Source organism: Coenobita brevimanus, chromosome 106 (genome assembly GCF_032717465.1).
Source record: "Coenobita brevimanus isolate Jiangsu-jjx chromosome 106, ASM3271746v2, whole genome shotgun sequence".
In the NCBI taxonomy this organism is placed as follows: domain Eukaryota; kingdom Metazoa; phylum Arthropoda; class Malacostraca; order Decapoda; family Coenobitidae; genus Coenobita; species Coenobita brevimanus.
In genome coordinates, this window is record NC_137059.1 from 3,250,001 (window position 1) to 3,274,824 (window position 24,824).

At 40.7% G+C, this 24,824-nt stretch overlaps 1 protein-coding gene across 4 annotated transcripts in view; it reads left to right on the forward strand.

Moving 5' to 3' along the window:
- The first annotated feature begins 3,031 nt into the window (after nt 1-3,031).
- LOC145416516 (uncharacterized) overlaps nt 3,032-24,824 on the forward strand; it is a 66,484-nt gene continuing 44,691 nt past the window's right edge. For 3 of the 4 annotated variants that reach the window (XM_080285471.1, XM_080285473.1, XM_080285474.1), the window contains exons 1-4: nt 3,288-3,386; nt 9,545-9,771; nt 10,954-11,148; nt 11,752-12,418. In XM_080285471.1, coding sequence (XP_080141597.1) covers nt 3,359-3,386; nt 9,545-9,771; nt 10,954-11,148; nt 11,752-12,418 — 1,117 coding nt within the window. In that variant the 5' untranslated portion in view covers nt 3,288-3,358. Of the gene's footprint in view, nt 3,074-3,287; nt 3,387-9,544; nt 9,772-10,953; nt 11,149-11,751; nt 12,419-24,824 lie in introns of those variants that run through there. The other variant, XM_080285472.1, reaches the window with a different exon arrangement.

The following is a 24,824-nucleotide window of genomic DNA, read 5'->3' on the forward strand; positions in this document are numbered from 1 at the left end:
ACATCATTTTCAGGTGATTATGAAACGGAGTTTAAGCGACGTCCTTTGAATGTCATGGAGTCGCGGGCAGGAGGGAAAAAAAAAATTAATGTGCCGCGTTTGTGATCAGTGGGTGCGTAAGAAATATTGTGGTATTAGAGGTAGGCTGCAAAATAATGTTGCCTTTGAGTGTGTGGTATACGAAGGAAAGAATATAGAAGGAGAGAGGTGGGAAAGGATTATTCTTGCTGGAGAATTTCTTCAGTGTGTGGTGTTTTGTTCAGTAAGATGGTAAAGGATTCATCTTGTCGGAGTGTCTCTTGAATGTGTGGAGGAGCTTCGTTATTTAGGGGACATGATATATTGTGTAGACGGGACTGGAGCCAGGTTGATTGCAAGGGTAATGAGTGGTTGGAGGAAGTTTAGGGAGTTGTTACCTCTCGTGGCATTGAGAGGGCTCTCCTTGTGTGCTAAGGGGTCCTTGTATGCATCATGTGAGGAATGTAATTTTGTACAGTAGTGAGACCTGGACAGTAAAGGAGGATGTTCGTAGGCTCAAACGTACAGAAATGACAATGATTAGGAGGATGTGTAGTGCGTCCTTGAATGCGAGGCCTGGGGGAGTTAGGATTTCGAATGCAGAGTTAAGAGGAAGAATGGGACATGAGTGTATTGGTGCTGTGATGAGAAGGGGTAGAGTGAGATGGTTAGAGCATGTTGAGAGGATGAAGGATGACAACTGGGTGCGGAAGGTGAGAAGTGTGAGCGTTGGGGTAGGATTTGAGAGGCAGACCGAAAGAGACCGGGGACGAGGTCATAGAGTGTGACCTCAGAGATAAGGGACTGAACAGGGAGGCTGCCAGAGATCGAACAGCGTGGACAGCTGCTATTAGGTGACCAAGGCCGACGCATGGAAGCATATTGGAGTCTTTATAAACGATACGATGACATCAATAACATACGAAACGATACTGAGGTGTAATGTTCAGAATAAATCGCTGAGATAAAGGCGTTACGAGAATTCCAAAGCCACTTAGAAGAGGGGTAAGGCACACTGCTGTCACATAAGGCTGGAGGGGGAGAGATTGGGTGTCGTAAGGGGAGGGGGGGCAAGCAGGGAGGGAGGCGAAGGAAGGGGGGAAAGCGATGGCGGGCGATGAGGAGGGAGAGTGGGCGGGCAGGAAGGCCGGTGGAGGGGGAGGGAGCGTGCAGCCAGTCGTTGTGATAGGGAGAGGGAAGGGAGAGAGAGTTGGAGGAAAGGGCGGGAGGGACTGAGGGATGGAGGGAAGAGGGAGAGAGTGAGGGATGGAGAGACTGAGGGATCAAGAGAAGAGAGGGAGAGACTAGGGATGTGAGGAATGGGGGAAAGGGAAGGGGAGACAGAGGGATGAAGGGAAGGGAGGGACAAATTGAATCATGGAGGAAAGGGAAGTAGACAGAGTGATGGTGGTGTTGGTGATGGTGGGAAGGTGAGAGAGAGAGAGAGAGAGAGAGAGAGAGAGAGAGAGAGAGGGGGGGGGGGATGGAAAGAGAGACAGGGATGGTGGGAAGGGAAGGAGAGAGGGAGATGAGGGATGGAGGAAGGGAGACTGAGGGAGGGGAGGGGGAGAGACTGAGGGAAGAGAAAGTGAAAGAGACTGAGGGAAGGGAGAGGAAGCGAGGCAGGGATGGAGGGGGCAGAAAGATTGAAGAATGGAGGGAAGAAAGGGAGACTGAGGGAAGGGAGGGAGGAAGAGACTGAGGGGTGGGGGGAAAGGAGGGAGACAGATTGGTAGTGGAGGGAGGGAGGGTAGGGGAAGAAAGAAGTGGGGTGACTAGGTGGGGTATGGGCGGCATATCCTCACGCCTGGTCCTGTGCTGCCTTGCATTCTCCAGGAGGTAGCAGTTTTTGTTAAGCCCCGCGCGCCCGGCCAGGCTCCTCACACCGACAAAACCTCGCCAGGGCTACAGAGTGAGGTAGCTGCACTGTGTTGCAAGATCAATAAGTTAGGATGGTGATGGCATTCCCAACAAATTAGTTTAAAATGAAAGTATCAAGCATACAGACCAATTACGTTCGAGCAGAAGGTGTCATGTACAAGAGATTTCATATAGAATAAATATAAAAATCGTAGGGGTTTGGGTATGAGTAGCTTTTGCGTCGCCCTGTATGAAGGCTTCTAGGCCAGGCTGTATGTCTGCCATATCATGCAGGGGCCAAGGAAAGCACGCCTCCCATTTATTTTGCAATTATCTGAAGGACTGGGATAGTATTTGTTCCTTCTCACTTAGAAATTGTTGAGGACTTTTAGCCACACATTCACAGCTTGAGATGAAAACAATCCGATCAGAAATAATGAAGATATTGCGCGCAACGCAAAGGAGTGCCAACCGTATGGCAACACCTACTAGGCCAAGCTAACGGGGAAGATCTTGCAAAAACTGGCTATCCTGGCAGCCGGGTATGTTTTTCAAAATATACCCTTTTTTATAGTCATATACGAGACGCAAATCGGAGTGTGTTTACATACGAAAACTAATGAAATAGGCCATACAAGTAATTAGTACTTAGGTCTAATGGCGTTGAAACAATGCTCCAAGTTGCAGTGTGGAGACATGTTATAAGGACGCTGGTCAACTACATTTTCAATGGAAGGTATGAATTTAATGCACTATAGTTTGGCCGCTCTTAATATCTAAAGCAATATAATGGTGCTACGTAATGGTGTGTAGTATTTTTTGATTCATATGTAAAATGATAAAAGTATATGGAGGATATTTAGTTCGCTGTTTAATTATTCATGTGCACACGCAAGTCGAGACTACGACTTCTCATGCCCGCATTACACATTCAGTGCTAGAATGGCATATGTAACAGCACTTCTTTTGTACAAATTGATGGTACAAAATACATTGCTAAACATCAATATCATGCCATACAATACACAAAATACTGTAAAGGTTAATTCTCTACTGTCATGGGTCTGAGAAAAAAGGTACATTAAATATTAGCGCTGTTAGGATCTGTCAACTCTAGCAAGAACCATCGGCTCAGTCGAGGAGGCTGGAGGAGACAAGCTGCGAAGAACACGGCGGAAAGGAGCACGAAGCTTGCGTAAGTTTCATGCTATTTTTGCTTGTAATTGGCTGTGTTGATCGCCATACTATATAGAATCTACATTGTAAAGGTACAGGGGTCACGGTATTAGTAAATGTTAATGTGAAAACTGCGACACATGGCTTTAAAGTGCATTTGTAAGTGTGGTGGGGAATGTTTTGGGTAGCCTGGCGGCCATCTTGGCGTTTGAAGGAGGGGTGGCGGGCTGGTGGCGGGCTGCGCGTCTTGCATGTCACCAGGGCGGCACCCACCCCACCACCAGTACCTTGCCAGGCGTCTGGTATGGGCATCGTGCCCTTGCCTTCCGTCGGTAAGACTTGTGTATTGAGTAGTGCAATGTTGTGAGTGATGCTGAATGTAATTAACGAGAAACATTGGACTAAAATACGAGTCGTACCTACCGTAGTAATAATTTGCGGAGTTTGTGAAGGCGATTAAGTTTTCTAAGGCAAAGCTACTCTGTTTGTGAAATAACACTTATACTGTACATATATCTGTGCGTCCCTATCGGTGACAGGAAATCGAAGGTGCAATATCAGTACCTGGGAGTGGCACTGCGTAACCTGGCCTGACACTCCTGCCGCTTCGCTGTTAGGCTTACGTTGCTGGCACGCACTGCATCCACACCACTGATGTAACGGCTTATGATTGGTGGCATCAGTGGACAGTACCGAGTTGGAGATGATGATGACAGGCTCTGAAATCTTGAGAAAGTTTTGCTGAAATTGAAATATCTTGATCGTCTGTCTTAGATAATTATTGTAGTTGCTGGTGATGTGAAACAGTAATTCCCAGTGCACCATGTGTACTTATGTCATTTGTGTGCAACTTTCCTTCACCATAACCAAGCTTCAGTAACCCAAGTGCCTGAAAAATTCATGTAAACTTAATGTTACTGCCAGGTAAGATCAGTCGCTTCAGTTAACTGGCAGCCTGTAATGCACAACAATAATTTTCAGCTATTATTTGATTGCTGAAGCTCCCCATAGGGTGAATTTTCCTTCGCCATAACCAAGTTTCAGTGACCCAAGTGCCTGAAAAATTCATGTAAACTTAAGTGTTTGCTGCCAGGTAAGATCAGCCACTTCAGTTAACAGGCAGCCTGTAATGCACAAGAATAATTTTCAGCTATTTTTGATTGCTGAAGCTTCCCATAGGGTGAATATGATATAGATCGCCAACAAAATAAATAGCGTACAGCTTAGGCTGTGGAACAGTGCAGTTGTTGGGATAATTTGTGCTTGTATCGGTCACAAATGCAAAAGGCCATATTTATAACATAAAAAAAAATAAAATAGCATTTGTATTCATTTATCAGTTCATGCTGGAAGTAGTTGGATGAATGTGAATTACCAGCCTTCAACTTACTAACTTGCTGTGGGGGAAGATGATGCAAGTAAACTTATGTTTGTTTAATACATTATGCAGTATATTTTTCAGTTATTTTAATAATTCAGCAGAACAGAATTTAAAAAGTTTATTACAACCATCTGCCAATAGGAGTGACACCTTATATACTGTATATGTAGGGATTGATGGACAGTCCATTTTTACCATGTCAATGAAAGAAAATCATGTTATACTGGTACCATACATTATCAGATAGCAGTAGCCAAAATAAAGTGAAAAAATGTAATACAAAGGCAAGTGTAGAAGCTCTTAAGTCTTAAGGTATGGGTAGCATTGTTTAGAAATTAGCTGCTTTTATGCATTACAGTGTTAAAAGAGCCAGTTTCATAACTTCATTTGAAATTCTAGTCATCCCACTGTTAAGGGAAGTTTTTGTAGAGAGTATGCCATACCAGAATATTAAATCATTAAGCCATCAGGACAGCATAACTGTTTCTTATGGTACAGTGCGGTTGTAGAGAATACGACACCCATTACCTAAATAGAAGTGCCATTAAATGATGAAGAAAAATGCCAGTAAACTGTGCAAAACTTCAGATAACCAAGTTTAGAGTCAGAGGATATTAGAGTGGTTAAAGTTGCAGATAATTGTTTTAACTGTGTATATAATATCTTAAAGAAAAAATGTAAATCTTCATCGTGATTGATTGCTACAGTTTAGATATTTAGCAGAGACCATGGTTGCTAAGTGAAAGATTATTGGTAGATAATTTGTTTATTTATACAACTCCATGTATGTTGTTACTAGGATTATGGATCAGATTAGTGGTATTACTTAACCCATTTAATGTCATTATGACCTGAATAACATCTGATGGTGGAAAGAGTAACATGGAGAAATTGGGTGTCACAGTAGAAGGGCTAGAGTCTTAAATATCAGTAACAGAGGCACTCCTTAAGTTTAAAAATAATAGTGAGCCCAGAACAAAGAAATTAGACATTACAGTAGTAGGTTAAAAGAAACAAAACTGCTATGTCTGATTAAGTAAAGGCATATAGAGATCTCCAGCACCAGTTTAAATTGCATTCTTACTTGGTACATGTAATGGAGCGGATAATACCAGCTAGTTACAGTTATACACATTGCAAATCTGTTGTGCACATGTAGCTCAAAAATATGATCAGTAGGTTTGTTTAGTTTACTGCAAGTGCATGTTAATTGATGATAGTAATGGTTGACTCGTAGTGTGCGAAAAGTCTCCTGAGTAGATGCTTTCTGTAGACTTGTTTGCTGGTGACATTGAAAACAACGTTAACATAATTGCCAGGTTAGTACTGCTGGTAATTGCCGTGTTGTGTAAAGAACTTGTATCATAGCTATATAATTCATTTTTTTAAAAAGCAGAAAGATTCCAGTGGTTTCTAATGTCAATGAATGATCTATGAAGGGAGGTACAGCACCTTGTATGCAGGAAATAAGAATATCTTTCACATACTGTTTATTAAAGTAGTTACTGGTAATGGAAGACACTCAGTGTTCAGATTTGTATAGTAGCTGTGCAGCTTTATTCCTGTTAGTTTTTCAGTGTCTGTTAGGAAACAATAGGAAAGTAAAAATGCTTAGCTGCACTAGTTTTTATTATAACCAAAAATTGTACTGCAAAATATTGAGAACTGTAGCCTTTCGTTGTTGTGAAAGTCTTCCTCATTATGCATTAATACAGACAACATATGTTTCTGTATTGTTAACTTCATGTACACTTCCAGCATCAGTTAGCATGCATTACTGTAAATCCATGCTCACACAGTTTCTCCAAAAAAAAATTCCCCCATAGCCTTTGTGGTCAGATATAGAAATTAATGTGGCTTGATATAGCATGCATTAGCTACTGTATATCCTTTGCTCACATAGTTTCACAAAAAAAGAAAATCCCCCATAGCCTTTTTGGTCAGATATTTCTCAGAAATTAATGTGGTTTCAATTAGCATGCCTATCTGTATATCCTTGGTCACATTGTTTCACCAAAAAAAATTCCCCCATAGCCCTTGTGGTCAGATATTTCTCAGATTAATGTGGCTTGAGTACTGTAGTGAGCCTTCTGTACTTGCATCAGGTTGTGGCTTTTCACAGTAATATACAACATCTGGTCTACCTTATGAACCGAAGGAAAATTAATCACAGTAGTTGATGCTGTATCAAGTAAAGTATTGATTAATTGTTGCCATGTTCATTACTGGTAGAGATTACTCAGATCTTAGATTAATTGTTCTTTGGTTCTTATCCACAGAGGTGAAAATGCAGGACTCAGGGTGTTGTACTTGAAGGTGCTGTACTTGTTTGAATTGTAATGTAGTTAGTGATCATGTTTTAAGAGCATGAACTCTTACTGGTATGTAGAATGAGTTGCCCTTTTTATTATACTTTCCTAATTATTTTGGAAATGATTGTATGTATGTAGCCTAAGTAGAGGTCTGGTTTATTCTGCATAAGAAGATACCTGTACAATATTTGCATAAGCTTCTAAGGAGTGTTGTGGAGATGTATAGTACAGTGCTTTTTTGCCTTGTTATTACCAACTTTTTAAATCAATATTTTTATTAGCTATTATTTTGATCATGTTGAAATTATCACTCATCACATTCAGCAGCTGGGGAAGTTAAATTAATGGTTAATGTATGAGGTGACAATGTCAGTACATTATATTTTTCACGTACACCAACATGTTAAGTCCACCTAGACATATCTTGTATATTCCATAGCAACAACATCTGGTATATTTTTGAAGTAAATATCGGGTATTTTTGTTAGCTTATTCCTGTACAGTGAGGATTGTAAGAATGTGTTTGTGCTTACCTTTACATGCACTTATGAGTAGCAACAGCACATATGAGTGCTGTATAGGTGCATAAACAACATAGCATATATGAGTACATGTTGTTTATTAAGTACGGTACAGGACAGTAGTATTCCTGGTGCCTTGCTCTGATTACATTGATTTGGAATGAGCAATGATTATTTAGTATGGCAGACTTACATGATTAACAGATATCATACATGAGTTTACTTAAAAGGCCAGTTTTCCATCTGGAATTCATAGAATTTTGTAGTCATGCTTCATTTGTGAAAATTTTGTTTGTACTGCTCCAATTTAAAAATGCTTCCGGTATCAGTGAGGAGTAATTTTCTGTGCAGCTCTCCGTGTGTTGACCAAATTTTATTGTTTCAGCCATGGTATGGTGTAATACGATACATACAAATTCAGGTGTATGTAGCAGTAATTAAAGATGGTGACATTGGCAGTACAGTATACATTACACATTTTAACATTTTGATTACAGTATAGCACAGTACCCTCCCACAGTGAACGAGTTCATGGGCGGCAGTTGAGCTTGTTTACTGTGAATTCGTTCACTGTGAACAACATATCTTATGGGAAAAATAGTATATGGGAGGCTCCTCTCCCTCAAAGTCCACTTTTTGAGCCACAGAGATGTACTAAAGGGCACATTTCAAATATACAGCACAGATATATAAAATATAACAAATACATGGTTATTTACCTTAAATGGAGCAGATTGTAGTTCAGATTGGCGTGAATACAGGTGGTTCCGAGGCAGGGAGATACACTAAGGGTATCCCCGCCACATCATTCTCCACACCTGCCTTCCCGTCACTAGTCTCGCCCTCATTACTTGACTGAACCACTTCTTCACGTGCATCTACCTCATTCACCTCTCCCATAAAACTTTCAAAGCCCAAAGATAACACCACTGACATCACATCATCATCATCTTCCTCTGGAAGTGTAGCAGACAATGTAGAGGCAACTGGCTCCTGTTGTTCTTGAGTTCAGTCGTAGGGTGTGATGAGTTCGTTTTGTGCAGTTGACTTCTATATTGTGCCTTTCAATGTAATAACAAAACGTGGTTTCTACCCCACTGAGCACTTCCTATGTCTTAAGGTAGCTGGTTTCATTTGTCTTGTTGACCTCTTCTCTTAGATCATCCACTGCCTCTAGATCTTCTACACAGGCAAATCTTTGTCCACCATTGGATTCTGCTCAACAGGTTGCTTAGATCTGGCCTCTTGTGAAGCATCTACTTGGGGGGGGGGGAGATGGCGGGTAAGGCCATCTCTCTTTCATGATTTCGTTCACTCAGGGTTCAGCTCGTTCATTATGGTTTTGTGGACCTGATTACCCCTGTTCGTTCACTGGGTGAATTGATGATTCTGAATATGTTCATTGAGGGAGGGTACTGTATTTTAAAAAATGGAAAACAAACTCCAGTGTCACAAACTCTCGTATTTAATAAAAATACAATGCACTGTTCTCTAGCTTAGTGTATCAGTAATGCATGTTGCAGTGCAGTATTGCATGATTCTTGTGGCATCACTTTCAGTTGCATGATTATTTGTAACAGCAAACTTTTACATTTGTTTGCAGTAAATACCATATCTTCAGTACCAAGGATGATAAAATATTTCTTGGCGTTTGGTTCTAGGCAGCTGTGGTGTCTGCTGTATTTATTTTTCCTACCAGGAGAGGATTTTGTTCAGACAGAGACTTGTGAGAGGCAAAAAATAATCTCATTAAACCCCATCAGTACAATACTGTAATGTTTTATTCTGGCTGCCATCAGTATGAATAGGTTAGAAAACTTTACTGTGGAGTTTTTTATGCTTGACTCTCAGTCAGTTTAAGAATTATATCAGGTGTTCATTGTTTGGCAGTAATTTACCCAGATTTATCAGTACGGTATATTTCATCATTGCAGTGCATTGGCTTTTTCAGGCAAAGCTTGCTGTTATGTATGTGACCGTAAAAATTGTAGAAATCATATACTGTACATTGAAACTTTTATTTTTGAACTTGTTCTGTGTGTATTTGAAATGTCTCCTTTGATTACTTCAGGATGCTTCTCTGTCCATCATCTTATTGCATTGGTTCTTCCAGTGTTGTAAAGAAGATTTACAGTTGCCTATTTTTCATGATTAATGCTTAGTCAAAACTACAGTATCAAAGTACAGTACTGAACAGTACATGTGTTCTCAGAATGTATAATTAAATGAGTTGTATGTGTAAACAGTAACTGTTAATTATGATTTTTCCTCATCAGGGCTTGGTGGTCCAGGTGCGCGGGAGTCGTGGGACGGAAGGATTATGGCTGAACAGCAGTTCTGCCTACGGTGGAACAACTTCCAGGCCAATATAGTATCATCTTTTGAAACTCTATTAGATCGGGAAGAATTTGTGGATGTCACACTTACAGCAGAGGGGAAGTCACTAAAAGCACACAGAGTCCTATTATCAGCATGCAGTCCGTACTTCAGAGACTTGTTTCGAGTGAGTATGGCCTGTTTAATATAGGTGCTCAACTTTTGCATTGGTTGAATATTGTAATGATGATAGCTAGAGAATTTTTTTTTGTGGATTAATGAGCCACTGCAGTGCATGTAACCAGTTTTATTGTGATGTTCAAGATTAGTATTATTATGGACATACCATATGTACAGTACAGGTACTTTTATTATTGACATAGACTGGTACATGTTAGAACCTTTTGAATAGGAGGGATAGTGCTGCAAATTGTTTAAATTTTAATTAGGGTATCTACCAGTATATATTTTCACTGTCATGATTAGTTTGATTAGTTTATGATAAGGTCAAAATGGAAGGTGGTTTGTTTTGTTTTTTATTTTTCCATCTGGAAGACAGATGATACCATAGTTTTTTTTTTTTTTTTTTTTTTTTTAAATAACAATAAGAAACATACTGTTCTGTGGTGGCTAGAGGGGGTATGATCTGAAGTTTAGGAGCAATATCCTGTTGTCTTTATAAATGTTGTTAAAAACTGACTGTGCTTGTACATGTCAGCCATTGTATACATTGTGGCAGCTGTCCAAGGTGTATGATTTCATTCAGCCTTCCTAGCTAAAGTCTACACTGTAAGATTTTCTCCCGGAACCATGTTCTTTGTTTTCTTGAACAGCTTGTCTTTAATTCTTTATTCATACTCATCCTCTTTACACACACATTTTTCCAGTCTCGCAACGTATCCAAAACACTTTACCTGTCCCCTTTAGAAAACTTTTCTGTACCCGAGTTGTCTGTCAGCTGTGCACCATGTAGTCTTTTTCATCAGTGGCTTTTATTTATCCATCTTAGCATTCTCATTTTACTGTCTTCATACACACTGGCAGGGCCCTTTGTAATACTGAATTTATATATTCACTGACTATGTAAAGGTTGCTTTTCAAAATATAAACAGGATTTTTTTTCTGATAAACATCCGTTCAACTGTCCCTGAAAAGCTACTCTGCTCCTCACATATCAATTCCATAGTTACTTCTGTATAATCAGACTTCCTGTGGTATTCTGTTGCAAAATATTTTCTTGTAACACAACTTATTCATGAGGATTGATGGTATTTTTCCTCTGATTATTGTATTGTACATAGGTGGGAAGATAAAATGTCGTACAGTATAAGTTTCAAAGGTTCTAACTGTGATCATTTCTCAATTTCAGGACCTTCCTGCTCATCAGCATCCTGTTATTGTGTTACGTGATACAAGCTTTTTAGAATTAAAATCCCTATTGAGCTTCATATACCATGGAGAAGTTAATGTGTCCCAAGAGAGGTTGGGGCTCCTTCTCAAAACAGCCGAGGCACTCAGAATTAAAGGGCTTGCTCAAGACAAGAGAACTAGTGATAGTGAACAGGTATATATATATATATTTTTTTTGTGTGTGTCTGCAGTTGCATTTTAGATATAGTGTTTTGTATTTGATACATAATTCACTACCTGTATAATGCTTTAAAGACATTTTGCACACTCATGGAATTTCAAGAAATAATACATTATGAGAGACTATGTACCTCTTGAAGAGAATTAGTGGTGTTGGGGAGGGAATAGGTAAAAATCAGGAAGAATATGGAATGATAATTTGCTATGTTTGAAGGTTATATTTTTAGTTTTATGCAAGATTTAGAGTGTTAATGGTTATATGATTGCAGTGCAAACTATGTGACCATCATTTGTGTCATACAAACTAGATGGTCATAAAAAGGTGTGGATTGTGGCTGTGATCAATATTGGTTATTGTGTGATTGTCTGATCATTTTAACCAGTTTACCAGCACAATTTTTAAAGCAGCTTATTTTCAGTATAAGATCTCTTTTTTTTTTTTTTTAATTGGTTTTATGCTGGGAAGAAAAGAATCAGCATTGGTTTTTGCTATGTTTAATTGCTTAGATTCCCCCCCCCTCCCCCAATTTGGTTATTGTTGTCCTGGTAGTTAACAGAGTCCTTTTTATGCTTGCAGTTTGGTAGCCTTGCTAGTAGTCCTGAGAAGGAGCCTGAAGATAGCCTGGAGCGAGGTGAGCATCGTGGAGGGGGCCCTGGGTCCCCTGCAATGAGCCTTGCCTTCTCTGGAGTGGGTGGGCCAGTCTTGGCCCCCGTCAACCCTCTCGTTCCCCTGGAGCCACCAAGCCACAAGCCACATCTTTTGCTCTCACCACCTGCTAAACGACGAAAACCTCTTCATTCACCACTTGGAGGTCCCCCTTTACCCACCCCACCCTCACAACGAGAAAATTCAGTACCACATATACCACCTGTCACCTCTGCCTCCTCATTGGATGATGACAAATCAAGAGTAATCAATTTGACAATGGCTGCTAGCAACTCTGGCAGTGGCAACTCTCCTTCCCCAAGATTAGTGCCGAAATCTGAACTGAATGTGTCTGAAGAGGACGGTCCAGGCAGAGGTAGTAGTTTGGGTGGTGGTGGGGAGGACAGCAGTGACCATGAGGCTGAGGAGCCGCATGAGGATGACTCGGTTGACCACAAGATATCCAACACCTCTGCTCCTGACCTGCATGGCCTGCCTCAACACCTCTCAGCAGCAGTACAAAACTTTGTGCCATATGCAGCGGCGGCAGCAGCAGCAGCAGGATCCTCACAGCTGGAGACCTTCCCAGGCCCATCAGGTGAGTACATATTTACAGTTTATTGAGTCCAGACTGTCAGACCATTCCTGAGTTGTGGTCCAGAGCAAGGGCTTTCAAACTTTTTTGACATGCAACCCATTTAGTAATATATTGTTATTCCTCAGGTTTTTTATTAATTTTTATTTTTATTTTATTTTTTATTTTTTTAGCTCTCTAATAAAACCATTATCCAGTAAGATTACCCTTCAAGTTTCTCACCAACTATACCCTGTCATCAAATAGAGAATATCAATACAGCATTACTATTCATCTTTTCTCTGCAACTGGTGGCATGTGCAGGTAGCCATACAGTTAACGATGACAGGATGCCATTTTCATCGTCTTAATGGACAGAGAAGAATGAACATTACCATTCCCTGTGGGTTGTATAAAGTGACTGAAAGTAGCAATGGTGGTGAACTAAAATTCTGCCTTATATTGGCATTGTGATGTGGTGGTTTTTACTACCTAGCACATGTACCCTAATCACCTTCCTACTTCCTGTGGAACTGATGAGGGAGAGATTGTGCAATACCATAGGTTTCCATGCCCCCGTTACTTTTCCCCTTGGTGAGTTAATAGACACATGCCCTGAATCTCCTCACCACATACAAATACAGGACATTTTTGCTAATGCTGTGGCTCCTGGCTCATCTGAAGCATGACCTGGTGGGCTACGGACTAAAGTATTGCCCACTTCCTGCATTTCAGTATCCTCCTTTTAGGGGATAGGAAAGGAGATGAACATTTGTATAACATGGTAGTGGAGCCACCTTGTCATTTCCGCCACCACGTGAATATATCCCTCTTCATCATTGATAGGACATTAAGCTAGTAGTAGTAATCATTGGTACAGCCCAAAGACTATTTGAATGTACATCCAGTGGACTACAGGCTTTTAAGCTGCCCTCCCCCTGTAGCCAGCGTGACCTAATTTGCTTGTTCATGAGTGCGAAATAATTTATTTTTGAAGGTCATCTTACAGTTCACCTTAGTTTGAGAACCCTGGTCTATCCACAGTTGTTTTGGGGCTACTTTTTCCTGTCCATGTGAAAGTACAGTTGTCAAGTCAATCCTACCTTGAAATCAGGTTAATGGCTTGTATAATCCTTAGCAAGTCTTAGACAACCTGGAGATCAGTACTTGCAATGCTATTTCATTCAAACTTTGTGGATAAGCTTTTGAAAAAAGAATATTATATAGATATGTTATGTCTGACATGCTGGACTCATGCAAAATATATAGCTGTAGAATTAACCTTGGTGTTTAGCTGTAGAATTAACCGTGGTGTCTGGGGGCATTCAGAATGAATGCAGGCAAGAGGAAGATGATCGGAGATGTATTGCAGGGGGAATGGAGAATCATGTTTTTTATTGAGGGGTCCATGGTTCTTGGTGAAGTTGTTGTTGGACAACCTCATGATTTGCTCAGTTGGAACAGATGTGTATACAGTAAGTCATCTGATTCCACCTGGGCAGATCGTAGGTCCAACTCACTCTGATATATTGTCTCAGTTATTATGGCTGACGTAATGTGTTGTGGTGTGGAATACAGCTGTTTGTACTGCATACTGTTACTGTTTTTATATATAGTCTGCTTTTTTATGATGGGGTAGGGGGGACAGTCCCAAGATCCCTTCTGGGAATATGTATCAGTACTTGGTTCTCATAGTTTCTCCAAACATTCGTAATTTCCCTTGGTCAGCTACAGTACTTTTTTTTTTTTTTTTTTTTTTTTTTTTAACAGGAGGTCAGAGGATAGATTGGTTCTTCATGATATTGATATAGCCTGAGAGATAGAACCAGTTGTTTTGAAAGATTGAATTGGGTGAAATGCAGGGTGGCGTAGCTAATTGAGCAGTGTTGTTTCTGATTTCTGCCCACACAAGGGATTAGGGTGTTCAGTGCTTTTCATTAGTTTTATTGTAGAACAGAGGGAGGGGGTGGGAATCCAGTCCAGTTTACTCCTTCGGTCATAGGAATGCCCGAGGCTGTGCTACTGTAGTCCAGATTAAACATTGAGGTAGATCATATGGTGTTAATAGGACAATCCCAGTCCCTCTTTGTACATAGTACAGAGATGTCTGTTAATCCATTCATCAATAGCAATACTCTTTCTCCCAGGGCTGACTGAATCTGTTCCAAATACCATAAGGCAAAACACATTTTGCGAAGCAATTTCTTTTTGTTTTAAGGATCTGCCATTTGCGGTATTTAGCATGTCTGGCTTGTATTTGTATACTCGGAGATTAATAAACAACACTTCTTGGAACTGTCAGAAGAATTCCAGATCAGGGAAAGAAATAAAATTGCATGCATACATATGCAGGCTGTATAAAGGATTGGTGCACTATGGGTCCGATGCTGCCCCAGAGTGATTTGACTGTGGAATTTATAGCCTTGGAACATTGATTTAAATTATAAAAGATAAGACCATTCCATACGTCAGACTGGGCAACTTGCAGCCTGCTAAAACTTGTGATTATTACATGAATTTTTGCCTTTACCCTAAAAAAGATGTAGTTAACCATATGTTTTTGATACGAAGATACAAGATTTGATATTTTGTGTTATCATGAATACACTTAGTACGACGTTCACTAAATGTGACCCTGAATGTGCTTTATTCATAAATTTATTGATAATACCAACAAATATTTTTTAGTAAATACAGTACTTCTATAAGCAGTATCTAAACTTCTGCGTGTGCAATTATTTTTTTTTTTTTTTTTTTTTTTTTTTTTTTTTTTTTCCCAGTATATATTTATGTGATTCTTGTGGATTAAGTTTATCAAGTAATCACAGATCTCAGCTTAAAGAAAATTATTTATTTTAAAAATAGTCTCCAAGAAACAACATTAAATATTTGATGAAAATCTAGGAAAACTCCCATGTGGCTAAATAGTTGACAATATATATAAATATACAGTATATATATATATATATATATATATATATATATATATATATATATATATATATAAGTATAGTCTAATTATTATGATGGTTGATGTAAAAAGTTTCAGAAATATATGAGCAGCTTTACATGCAAGCTGCAGGAAATTGATGGTTGTCACATAGGGTGTGCAGGTCCCTTTGGCCCTAAGGTCAATCTGTCACAAGTTGTTTAGACCTTAAACTTAACCTAACCCAGCCTAACTTAACCTGATCTGACCCCATGTAGGCTAGCCTAACTTATATAGCATAACCTAACCTAACCTCTAACATAACCAAAACCGAGACTTACAGGCTTTGGGACTGAATCGACCTGCTGCCCCAGTAAGATGGCACTACCAGTGAGGAAAAAAATGTTGTCTGTAGTTCATGGAATAATGAACAAATATTAAACCAAATCCTTGTCTTAAGATTTTTATCATTTACTAATGGGAGCCATCTGACAGTTTGTTCAGTTATTCCTCCAAATTTTGACCAGTGTGTCAAAGGCATCCAAAGCCCAAGTGTCCTATTAATAAGCAGTAATATTGATTGAAGTGTAATAAATCTTGATTCATTTTTACTTTTAGAATTAATCATGGGTAAATGACTGGATTAATATGCATCTAGCTAGTAGTAAATATATCCTGAGAACCAATCCAAAGGAAAATAGTATGTGGATTGATACCAAAAATATAATTTGGTCCACAGACTCAGAAGGGTTACCCTTGCCTGCTGTACGTAATAGACAGTCTACAGCTTGTAACTGATAGTCATCTGCTATCAGGCCTGCAGCTGAGTGCAAGAACAGGGCTGTATTTCCTAGTATTCTTCAATCCATGCATTATACTAGTTAGCAAAAATAGTGCACCAGTATTTAGGGGTGATAGTATATAGTACATCATAAGAATCTTGCCATGCTTCTTCTCAAGGAATCCCTGTTCTGATAATGGATATGGTACAGCTTATGTTTATGGATTGGAAGCTGAACCAGGTGCCAAAGCTAGCCAGTTACTTCCCAGCAGTTGCTGGAAACTGTTGGAAAATATGAAATCAAGTATGTGCATTATTTAGAAAGGTGTTTCAGCCGTAACTTTTTCTTTTTTTACGTCGGTGAATGTTGAGTGATAATGTTTTTGCCTGCCTCTGTGTGTGTGTGTGTGTGTGTGTGTGTGTGTGTGTGTGTGTGTGTGTGTGTGTTCCCATTATATCTCATGAACGGCTTCAGCTATGAACATGAAACCGTCAGCATATCAAGAAATGGTCAAAATCTTGGATGAGTTTGAAACTGGGCACTCGAGGTCAAGGTCAGGGTCACCAAAATGGCTGCCAAAGGTCAGCTAGTTTTTATCGCCTGCCTTTGGCACCATAATATCTCATGATTGGCTTAAATTGTCAACATGAATCCTTCAGGGTATCAAGATATGGCCTAAATCTTGGACTTGGCCAACAGCATATTCTGGCGAGCGATTAGCATTCGGCTCCCGAATGCTTTACTTTGATTTTAGCAAGGTTTTGTACTGACCTTGAAACACCATTTGGAAACATACCACAAGTGCATACAATTGCAAGTGTATGTATGGTATTAGCTTTGTTTTGTAACGCTGAAACATCAATTGAAGTGGCATGTACTGTCAGTTCATAGGATTGAATCTTTTATGAGATGATGAGGTTTTTCTGTCTTGGGATGCCAGGAGAGCAGGCTAGTAAACTACCCATATTCTAGACTACAGTAGCATGGTATCAGGCCCATACACCTGAAAATGATAATAATGAGATTTAAGCAATAGTTAAAATTACTGGTACTGTTTTTACAACTTTTGAGAAATATGGAATTAAGTACGGTATATACTCAGTCCTAACTGGGGTCAAGTAGTCAGTCCTTTTTGCCTATCCCCCAGGATGTAGCCTTGGAGCTAAGTTTTCAAGTGACTGAAAATTTGGGGAGGAGGCAGGCAAAGCATAGTGAAAGAGTTTGGGAATGTATGTGGGAGGTGGATTCGGGGGGGTTGGTGTTGATGAGGGTGGGTTTGTGGTCTTTGAGAGAGTTGGATCACAAGTGTGTAATGGATTTGGATGATAGGGAAGTGGAGAATATGGGTGCGTTTTGAAGTTTGGAGGGGGGAGTTACAATAGGGAGGGGTAGTTGCAAATTCACTTGGTTAGTGGTGGAAAATGTGGGGGAGTTCACAGCCTGGCAATTTTGTGGTCCCAATTCTGGTGTGTAGGGGCAGGGCTTTGGCCCTGTTGTAGGGGTGGGAGTGGTGGAGGTGAGTGGTTTTTGGTTTAGGAGGATCATATGAGGTTACATGGGGGTGGCGTGGAGGAGCTTTGTGGTGGTGTTAATGTAATTTGAGACCACTGGGAGAGGTGCTTTGAGATGGTTTGGCTGTTTGAGGAAGGTAAAGGGTTTGAGGGGGCTGGTTGGGTATGTGTGTTTGGGTGGGATGAGGGGGAAGAAGGGGAGGGAGAGACCAAGGATCAAATGGAAGGATGGAGTGGAGAGATGTTTAAGAGAGAGAGGTGTAAGTGGAAGGGAGGGCAGCTAAATGACAGCGGACAGGGCAACATGGAAGCTATTTGTTTGTGGCCACCCCTTACAGGAATGTGCCATCTGGCTTTAGATAAACAGATAGATAGAAACATTGAAACCATTCAAGAATAATAAAACTGAAAGTACAGCAAAGTCTGCCTGGATTAACTCAGTTCCAAAGATACGTGCACAGTCATTTTAGGCTTATTGATGTACAGTACTTGCTTGGAGGATGGGGGATGTAGAGGCTGCACCATCACACTTGGAGTGGTACTTACTCACACATGTATACTGCTCATATCAGTATATAGTGGTAGGGTTTGAAATGTGAGGAGCGTTGAGTATGGGAAGAACATGGAAGTTTTATGTGGGACATGTAGTTTTTCTTACTGTAATTCTTATTTTGTCACAGTTGTACTCAAATGAATATCAAAATACTACCGATGCAGAGGATGAGTATCCACAAGCTTGTATAACTTTCCAAGCACTCATAAATTTAGGTTGGAGCTGCCTTATTTTCTCTGCAGTACTAGGCAATAGTGACACCTGAATTATAAAAAACTGAGTGTGTTTGTGTGCTTCTAGGAATGCATAGTAGCTACTCCTCAAAAACACCCACATTATGAATCCAGTAATTACAGTAACAGGGTAGTGATGATAAATTGGTGAAGACAATTATGATGGTTTTGAAAGCATGCGTAGATATTGGAATATGGTGGTGCAATCCCTGCGTCCCACATCTTAGTGTCAGTTACTTTTTTTTTTTCCCCTCATGTTTAGCAGTTTTTTATTATTATTATTATTATTGTGTGTGTGTGTGTGTGTGTGTGTGTGTGTGTGTGTGTGTGTGTGTGTGTGTGTGTGTGTGTGTGTGTTACCGGCATTAACTTACCAGTATATAAGCACAGTGCAATACTTCTCATTTTCCCTGAATGTAGTACAGTAAGGCACCAGGTTTTGCACCTAATAGGGACCGTGAAAAGTTCTGCCAAAATTGGGGCATTAACCTGATGGGAAATAAGCTAATAGGGACCGGGCCTGTAAGAAAACTTACTCTCTAGTGTAATTCCTACTTTAAATACTGTACATCCTAAAGTTACCTGAGATGTTGAACCAGCACCTGCTTCATAATACTTCTTCGCCAGGGCTAGATTGGCCATAAGTTCACTCAGCCATTTTCTCACACTATGCACCATCAACTCTGGCACATTATACATTTGCATATTTCAGAGCTATGAGCACCTTTCTCCATTTCTGCCATGATTTTATTTTTTAACTTGTCATCATACTTGTGTTCCTCCCCCCCTCCCCCCTTGTGGTAGTTGCATTAGGCCATCCCTTTATCACTTGCTGTTCCAAGCTCATGCCTCCTTATGCCATTTTCACTATCACCCAGTCCACCTCTGGCTCCACTGAAGCACAAGATGACATTTTCCTCATTTACTAATCAAGGACACGAGAGTGTTATACTCAACTTGTGAACACACTGAACATGTGCAGGAAACAGGCCGAAACTGAATGTTGGTGCTGGCATCGCCACGGCGAGAATCCATAGCTTGTGCTACTGCAGGACGCAAAAGTGTTTTTTTAGTCGCGAATGTCCAATCACGGGAATATTTGATGGCTGCTGCCAAAATGTGATTTCGCCAATCTGGATGTCACGAAACTTGATGCCTTACTGTAGTAGTTGATTCTTAATGATTAATGTTTTAGGTAGGTGTGCTGTACATAGTTTTTCAGTATTTGGGTTGATGATTCACAGATGGTACTACAGTACCTAATAAAACTTCCCCTGTGTTGGCTTGGGGAGAGAACCAAAGCCTCTTGTTGGCAGTGAAAGGTTCAGGGTATGCACAGTTAGGAAGAATTGAGGATGATTGATTTCAGTCAAATATGTAACAGTGAGAATATTTTATAAAGGATGGGTGATGTCTCATCATGACTGTGCAGTCTGTGTATAATTGGGTTGGTAGGTTATGGAGTGAAGGGATGGTTTAAGGATTGCAGGGGAGGAAGAGCTTGGGAATGAGGGGTTTACTCATAAAGGTGATGCACCCCAGAAAAGGGATTGCTTGAAGATTGCAGGGGAGGGAGAGATTGGGAATGAGGAGTTTACTCAAAGAGGCAATGCACCCCCAGACAAAAGCTCTTACAGCTTTTACAGGGACAGACTTTGGTCAACAAAAAGAAATGCTCTTCATTACAAATACTGTATCAGACAACTGATGTCCTAATGCATCCCTAGCATGGGCTGCTGTCCTATCTAATACCCACTACAACACCTTGCAGCCCTCTCTTTGTGAATATCTCAATACGTGAGGCACACTGTTCAATGCAGCAGTTTGTGCTGACTCAAAACACCTGTCATAGAACCACACAGTACAATGAGGATAAACCTTCATTCCATTTGCATTACCAGACCCTCTTCAACAATATTCCACCTCCAGATATTACTACACAGATTTTGAAGAAACATCTACATAACCACTCCACTTGCAGAACAGTGCAACACCTCAGTCAAAGTGCAATACTGCAAGCCCCTCCCTCCTTATGACATCATCAATTAGAGATATCTTAAAATAGAGCTGATTGAATTCACCTGTCTTGGCCTAGATTAGAACATCCACCCAACCCTCCTGAGTAATAAGCTTAGATTTGGATTGGATGGAAACACACATGGTACATGCCCCACTTGTAGAATTGGTCTACATATAGTAATACACGTAATGGAGCACTGCACAGCACATGTTGCACTAAAGATGCAGACACAGTATCAGGGAAGTAGGGAACCAGTGAGATAACCTCATAAGGGTGGTTGCTTATCTGCAGTCAATGGATCTGCTTGGTCAGGTAGCCTAGGTTTAAGCTGCAAAACTCATTACTGTATTGTTAGTGGATCAAGTGACTACTTCTGAAAGAAAATCCACCGTTTAAGCGAAATGCTGAAGGCTTTGTAGGGGGAGGCGTGGGGCAAGCTCCTCTCAGCATGGCTTTAGACTGGAATGGGGCTGGAGCTTGGATCTGCACCAGAGTATATAGGGCATTGTGATTGTCAGGCCATCACCTCCACCCAGTAGTGAGGGTCCCGAACCTAGGAGTAGCACCCCGGATGGCTGCCCTGTCATTGAGCACACAGTGATGGGATAGTCACAATGTCAGTGTGTGCTTGGATGGGTGTCCCCGCAGCTGCCTTGCCGGGATGTCCTGAGGCCACTGGCACAGCTACTGGTCATGGCTGGTGGGATATGGATCTTTTTTCCTCTGTCTGGGCTTGAGACAGTACAGACAGGGCCCATGGTCCATCTACATTACACCCCCCCCCCCCTTGCCCTCAGCTGTGGTTAAAAAAAAAAAATGTTTAAAGCAAGCCCTAAGGAATTAAAACACATCAAGGGTTCAAATTGTCATCTTGAAATCTAGGTATTAAGAAGGATGGGGGTGGGAGTTGACAGAGACCTTGAGCAGGTGGTGAGTGGGTATCTGTTGTATACAGGGAAGATGGTCCTTGAGAAGTATTGTAGCTACAGGTTATTCTGGATTGTAAATATTGATGTAAGTGGTGGAGTGGGTATGCTTGTTGAAGAGGAGTTTATAAGATATGATATGAATGTAGTTTGAGTAAATGAAAGGATTATGGTGTTGAAATTTGTTTTGAAAAAGATAATATTGTCATATGTGCCATAGGTCAGGTTAAATGATGAACAGGACAAGCACTGGGATTATTTGAATCTATACCGGTATGTGTGGTTGGAGGTATAGGGGACAACGAGATTATAGTTTTGGGAGGGGATTTCAATGGCCATTTGGGTCCAGCATCACAAGATATGAATGTGTGATTTGGGATGCATTGTTTCTCAACCTGAGTCTGCACAGTTAGTTCCTCTACATTCTTGGCCTGTAGGCATGAATTAGCTCATACGGCACGTTCTCCAGGAATGTGAATCCGACTAGGCTTCATATAGTATGTTAGGTGATTTAGAGGTGATCTCGTAAATGTTAAGAGACATCAACATTGGGTACATCAACACCACAAACACTGAATACAGGAGACCCTTCTTATCCGTGGGGGTTAGGTTCGAGACCCCTGCGGAAGGCAAATTCCGCGAATACTCAAGTCATCATCACAAAATGGCCTATTATTTCCACATAAACTAAGCACATCCCTGAAAAATTAAAACACTTTAAAGTATTACAAATGCATATTAACAATCACCAAAAGACTGTATGTTCTCTTCATAACCTTCGTACAATGATGACAACTGCTGTATGACGATGATGACTGCTGTATAGATGACTGTGATTGCTGTATGATGACAACGAGGACTGTAGTGCAGTTTCTACAGTGCCAATGGGGTGAGGCAACGAGATGTGTGGCGGCACTGTAGGTAAGCTGTGAGTCTAGTCTGACCCTTTTCTCTGACAATGATAACACCGTACACTCTCTCTTTGGCTTAGAAGGATTGCTTTTATCCTTAACTTGATTTTTGGGAGCAATTTTTCGCTTACACAATGAAAATACGTGTACAGTAGAGTTTTAAACACGAGAAGGGGAACAATGACGTAAGTACCGAACTTACTGGTGTTTACAATAACGCTGGCAGAGTGGCGGGAATGCCCGTGGGTGTGGGTATGCTAACTGTAGCAACAAAAGAAGTGCACGTTGCGTGCCTATTTCAAATTAAGTTACAGTGGATCTCCTTACGTGTCAAGTGGTTTGGTGGAGGGTTAGTGCCCCTCCCTGTAAAACAAATAACTCAGTCAAATGGCCACCCCGTATGGGATTATGGCGTCTGGCAATAGATAGATAGTATAGTACAGTATTAGAATAAGTTTGATCTGTGGCAACTTAAATCCGCGGATGCAAATTCCGCGGAAAAAAAGGGTCTACTGTACTGTGATTGGGGCAAGAGGAGCTTACACTGAGTACTTAGAAGGGTTGGAAATAAAAGTGCAAGTGTTTTTATCTCTTGGTTTTTCTGTTTCGTACTCAAAACAATGCGCTTGGAACTCTTGGTTGACGGAATGGGTTACGTAATGTTTGTAGATACTTATTTAAATATTGTGATGATTCATGAAGACTTGTGATTAGTAGTAGTAGTAGTGGTGGTAGTAGTAGCGGCAGCAGCAGCAGCAGTAGTAGCGTTATTATTGTTATTGAGGGTGTTGATACTGGTATATGTAGTACTATTTAATTTTATTAGTCTATATCCTACTGGTGTCCAGGTTGACATGGCTCATTTGTGATGTTTTGAATCAGTTCCATTAAATGTATCAGAGCATTGGTGTTTTCACTTGCCCCTGGCTTGTGTAGTCTCTTAACAGACACCTACATCTATTCTGAGAAGGATCCAATATACCTTACATGAGTCATCCCCTGCCCACTCCCACTCCCATCCCCAGCTGCTGCTGATATGGAACACAGGTGTATCAACAGCTAATGAGGCTCTTGGAATCATATCAGTCGCATCATCTAGTGTTTCAAAATGAAGTGTTGGAAAAAGTAACGATACTTTGTTGATAGATGAACATGGTTGTATGCAACAGTTTAGGAAAAGAAAAGTCAACTGATGATGTATGAATCTCAGGGTTATAGTAGCCTGATTGATTGTTTCCTGGTCAGGAGGGCCAGTAGGAGGATAGCAAGGGATGCAATCAGTATACACGTAGGGGTGAAGAGTTTGCAGCAGCACAGGTTACTGATATAAGACCTTTTTCTTAAAAAATGGGGAATAAAGAAATGGACCTATGCCTCAAGGAGAAAAATACGGACATTGAAAAACCAGGCACCAAAAGATAACGTTTATAGTGAGATGAGTAGAGTGGGAGCCAAGTATAGGACTGCAGGCAGAAGTGTAAATAAGCAGTACAAAGCTCTCAAGAAGTTTCGTGTGAAAGTTACTGATCCATTGTGTGGCTGAACAAGGGATCCACTGAAATATAAGGTAATGTGGTGGTGGGATGAGGGAGTAGAAGACCACAGTCAGAGAGAAAACAGACTGTTTAGAGATTGGAAAATAGAAGGTAATAGAGAGGAATACGTGGCAGCTAGGCATAGAGTCAGGAAAGTGTATAAGGCAAAGAGTGAGTGTCAGACTTTTACTGGTTAGCATAGATATTGCTGAGAGGAGGAATGCATTACTTTAAGTGGCTGAACATTTGATGAGAGAAAGCAGGGATATTATAGGTGAGCAATGGTAAAGAAGGAAGAATAGTGGGGAATGGTGAGGTTATTAAGGATACTTGGACAGAACATTACTACCAGCTGCTGAACAAGGAATTTGACTTGAACAGGGAAGGTTTGGGTATGGCAGATCTACTGTTTGGTCTTTGGCCTTTAGCTGACATTGGTACCAGTACTGTGGGCAAGGCAGTTGACAGACTTTTGCTGAGGGGGGCTATGGGTGTGGCTGGGTTGACCATCAAGATGAAGTCCTCTGAAGATACACAGTAGGTGTTGGTTTATTTACTGATTTAAGGTTCTATGAGTTATTCCACATAACTGATTGAAGAACATGATTGTAAATGTGTAAAAGGGGAAGGGTGATGCCCTGGAAAAAGAGAATTATAGAGGCATAAAGCATGACGGTGATGGAGAGAGCCCTGGCAGGTATAATAAAGGAAAGAGTGAATGCTGATGAGATGCAGTTTGCATTTATGTGAGGCAAAGGGACCATCATTGCAATATTCCTTGTCTGACAGCTTCATGAAAAATATATAGGAATAAAAGAGAGAGTTGTACTTTGTTTTCGTTGATATGGAGAAGGCTTTGGAAGTTTTGATAGTGCCCAGGGAGGTTGTGAAGTGGGCAAAGAGAAAGCTTTGAATTGAGAAATTGTTGGTTAGAGTAATTATGTCAGTATATATGGGTGCTAGCACTTAGATGACATTATTTTTGCACTAGAGGCTCTCATGTTAATTCAGAACTGGACTCCTGTGGAAG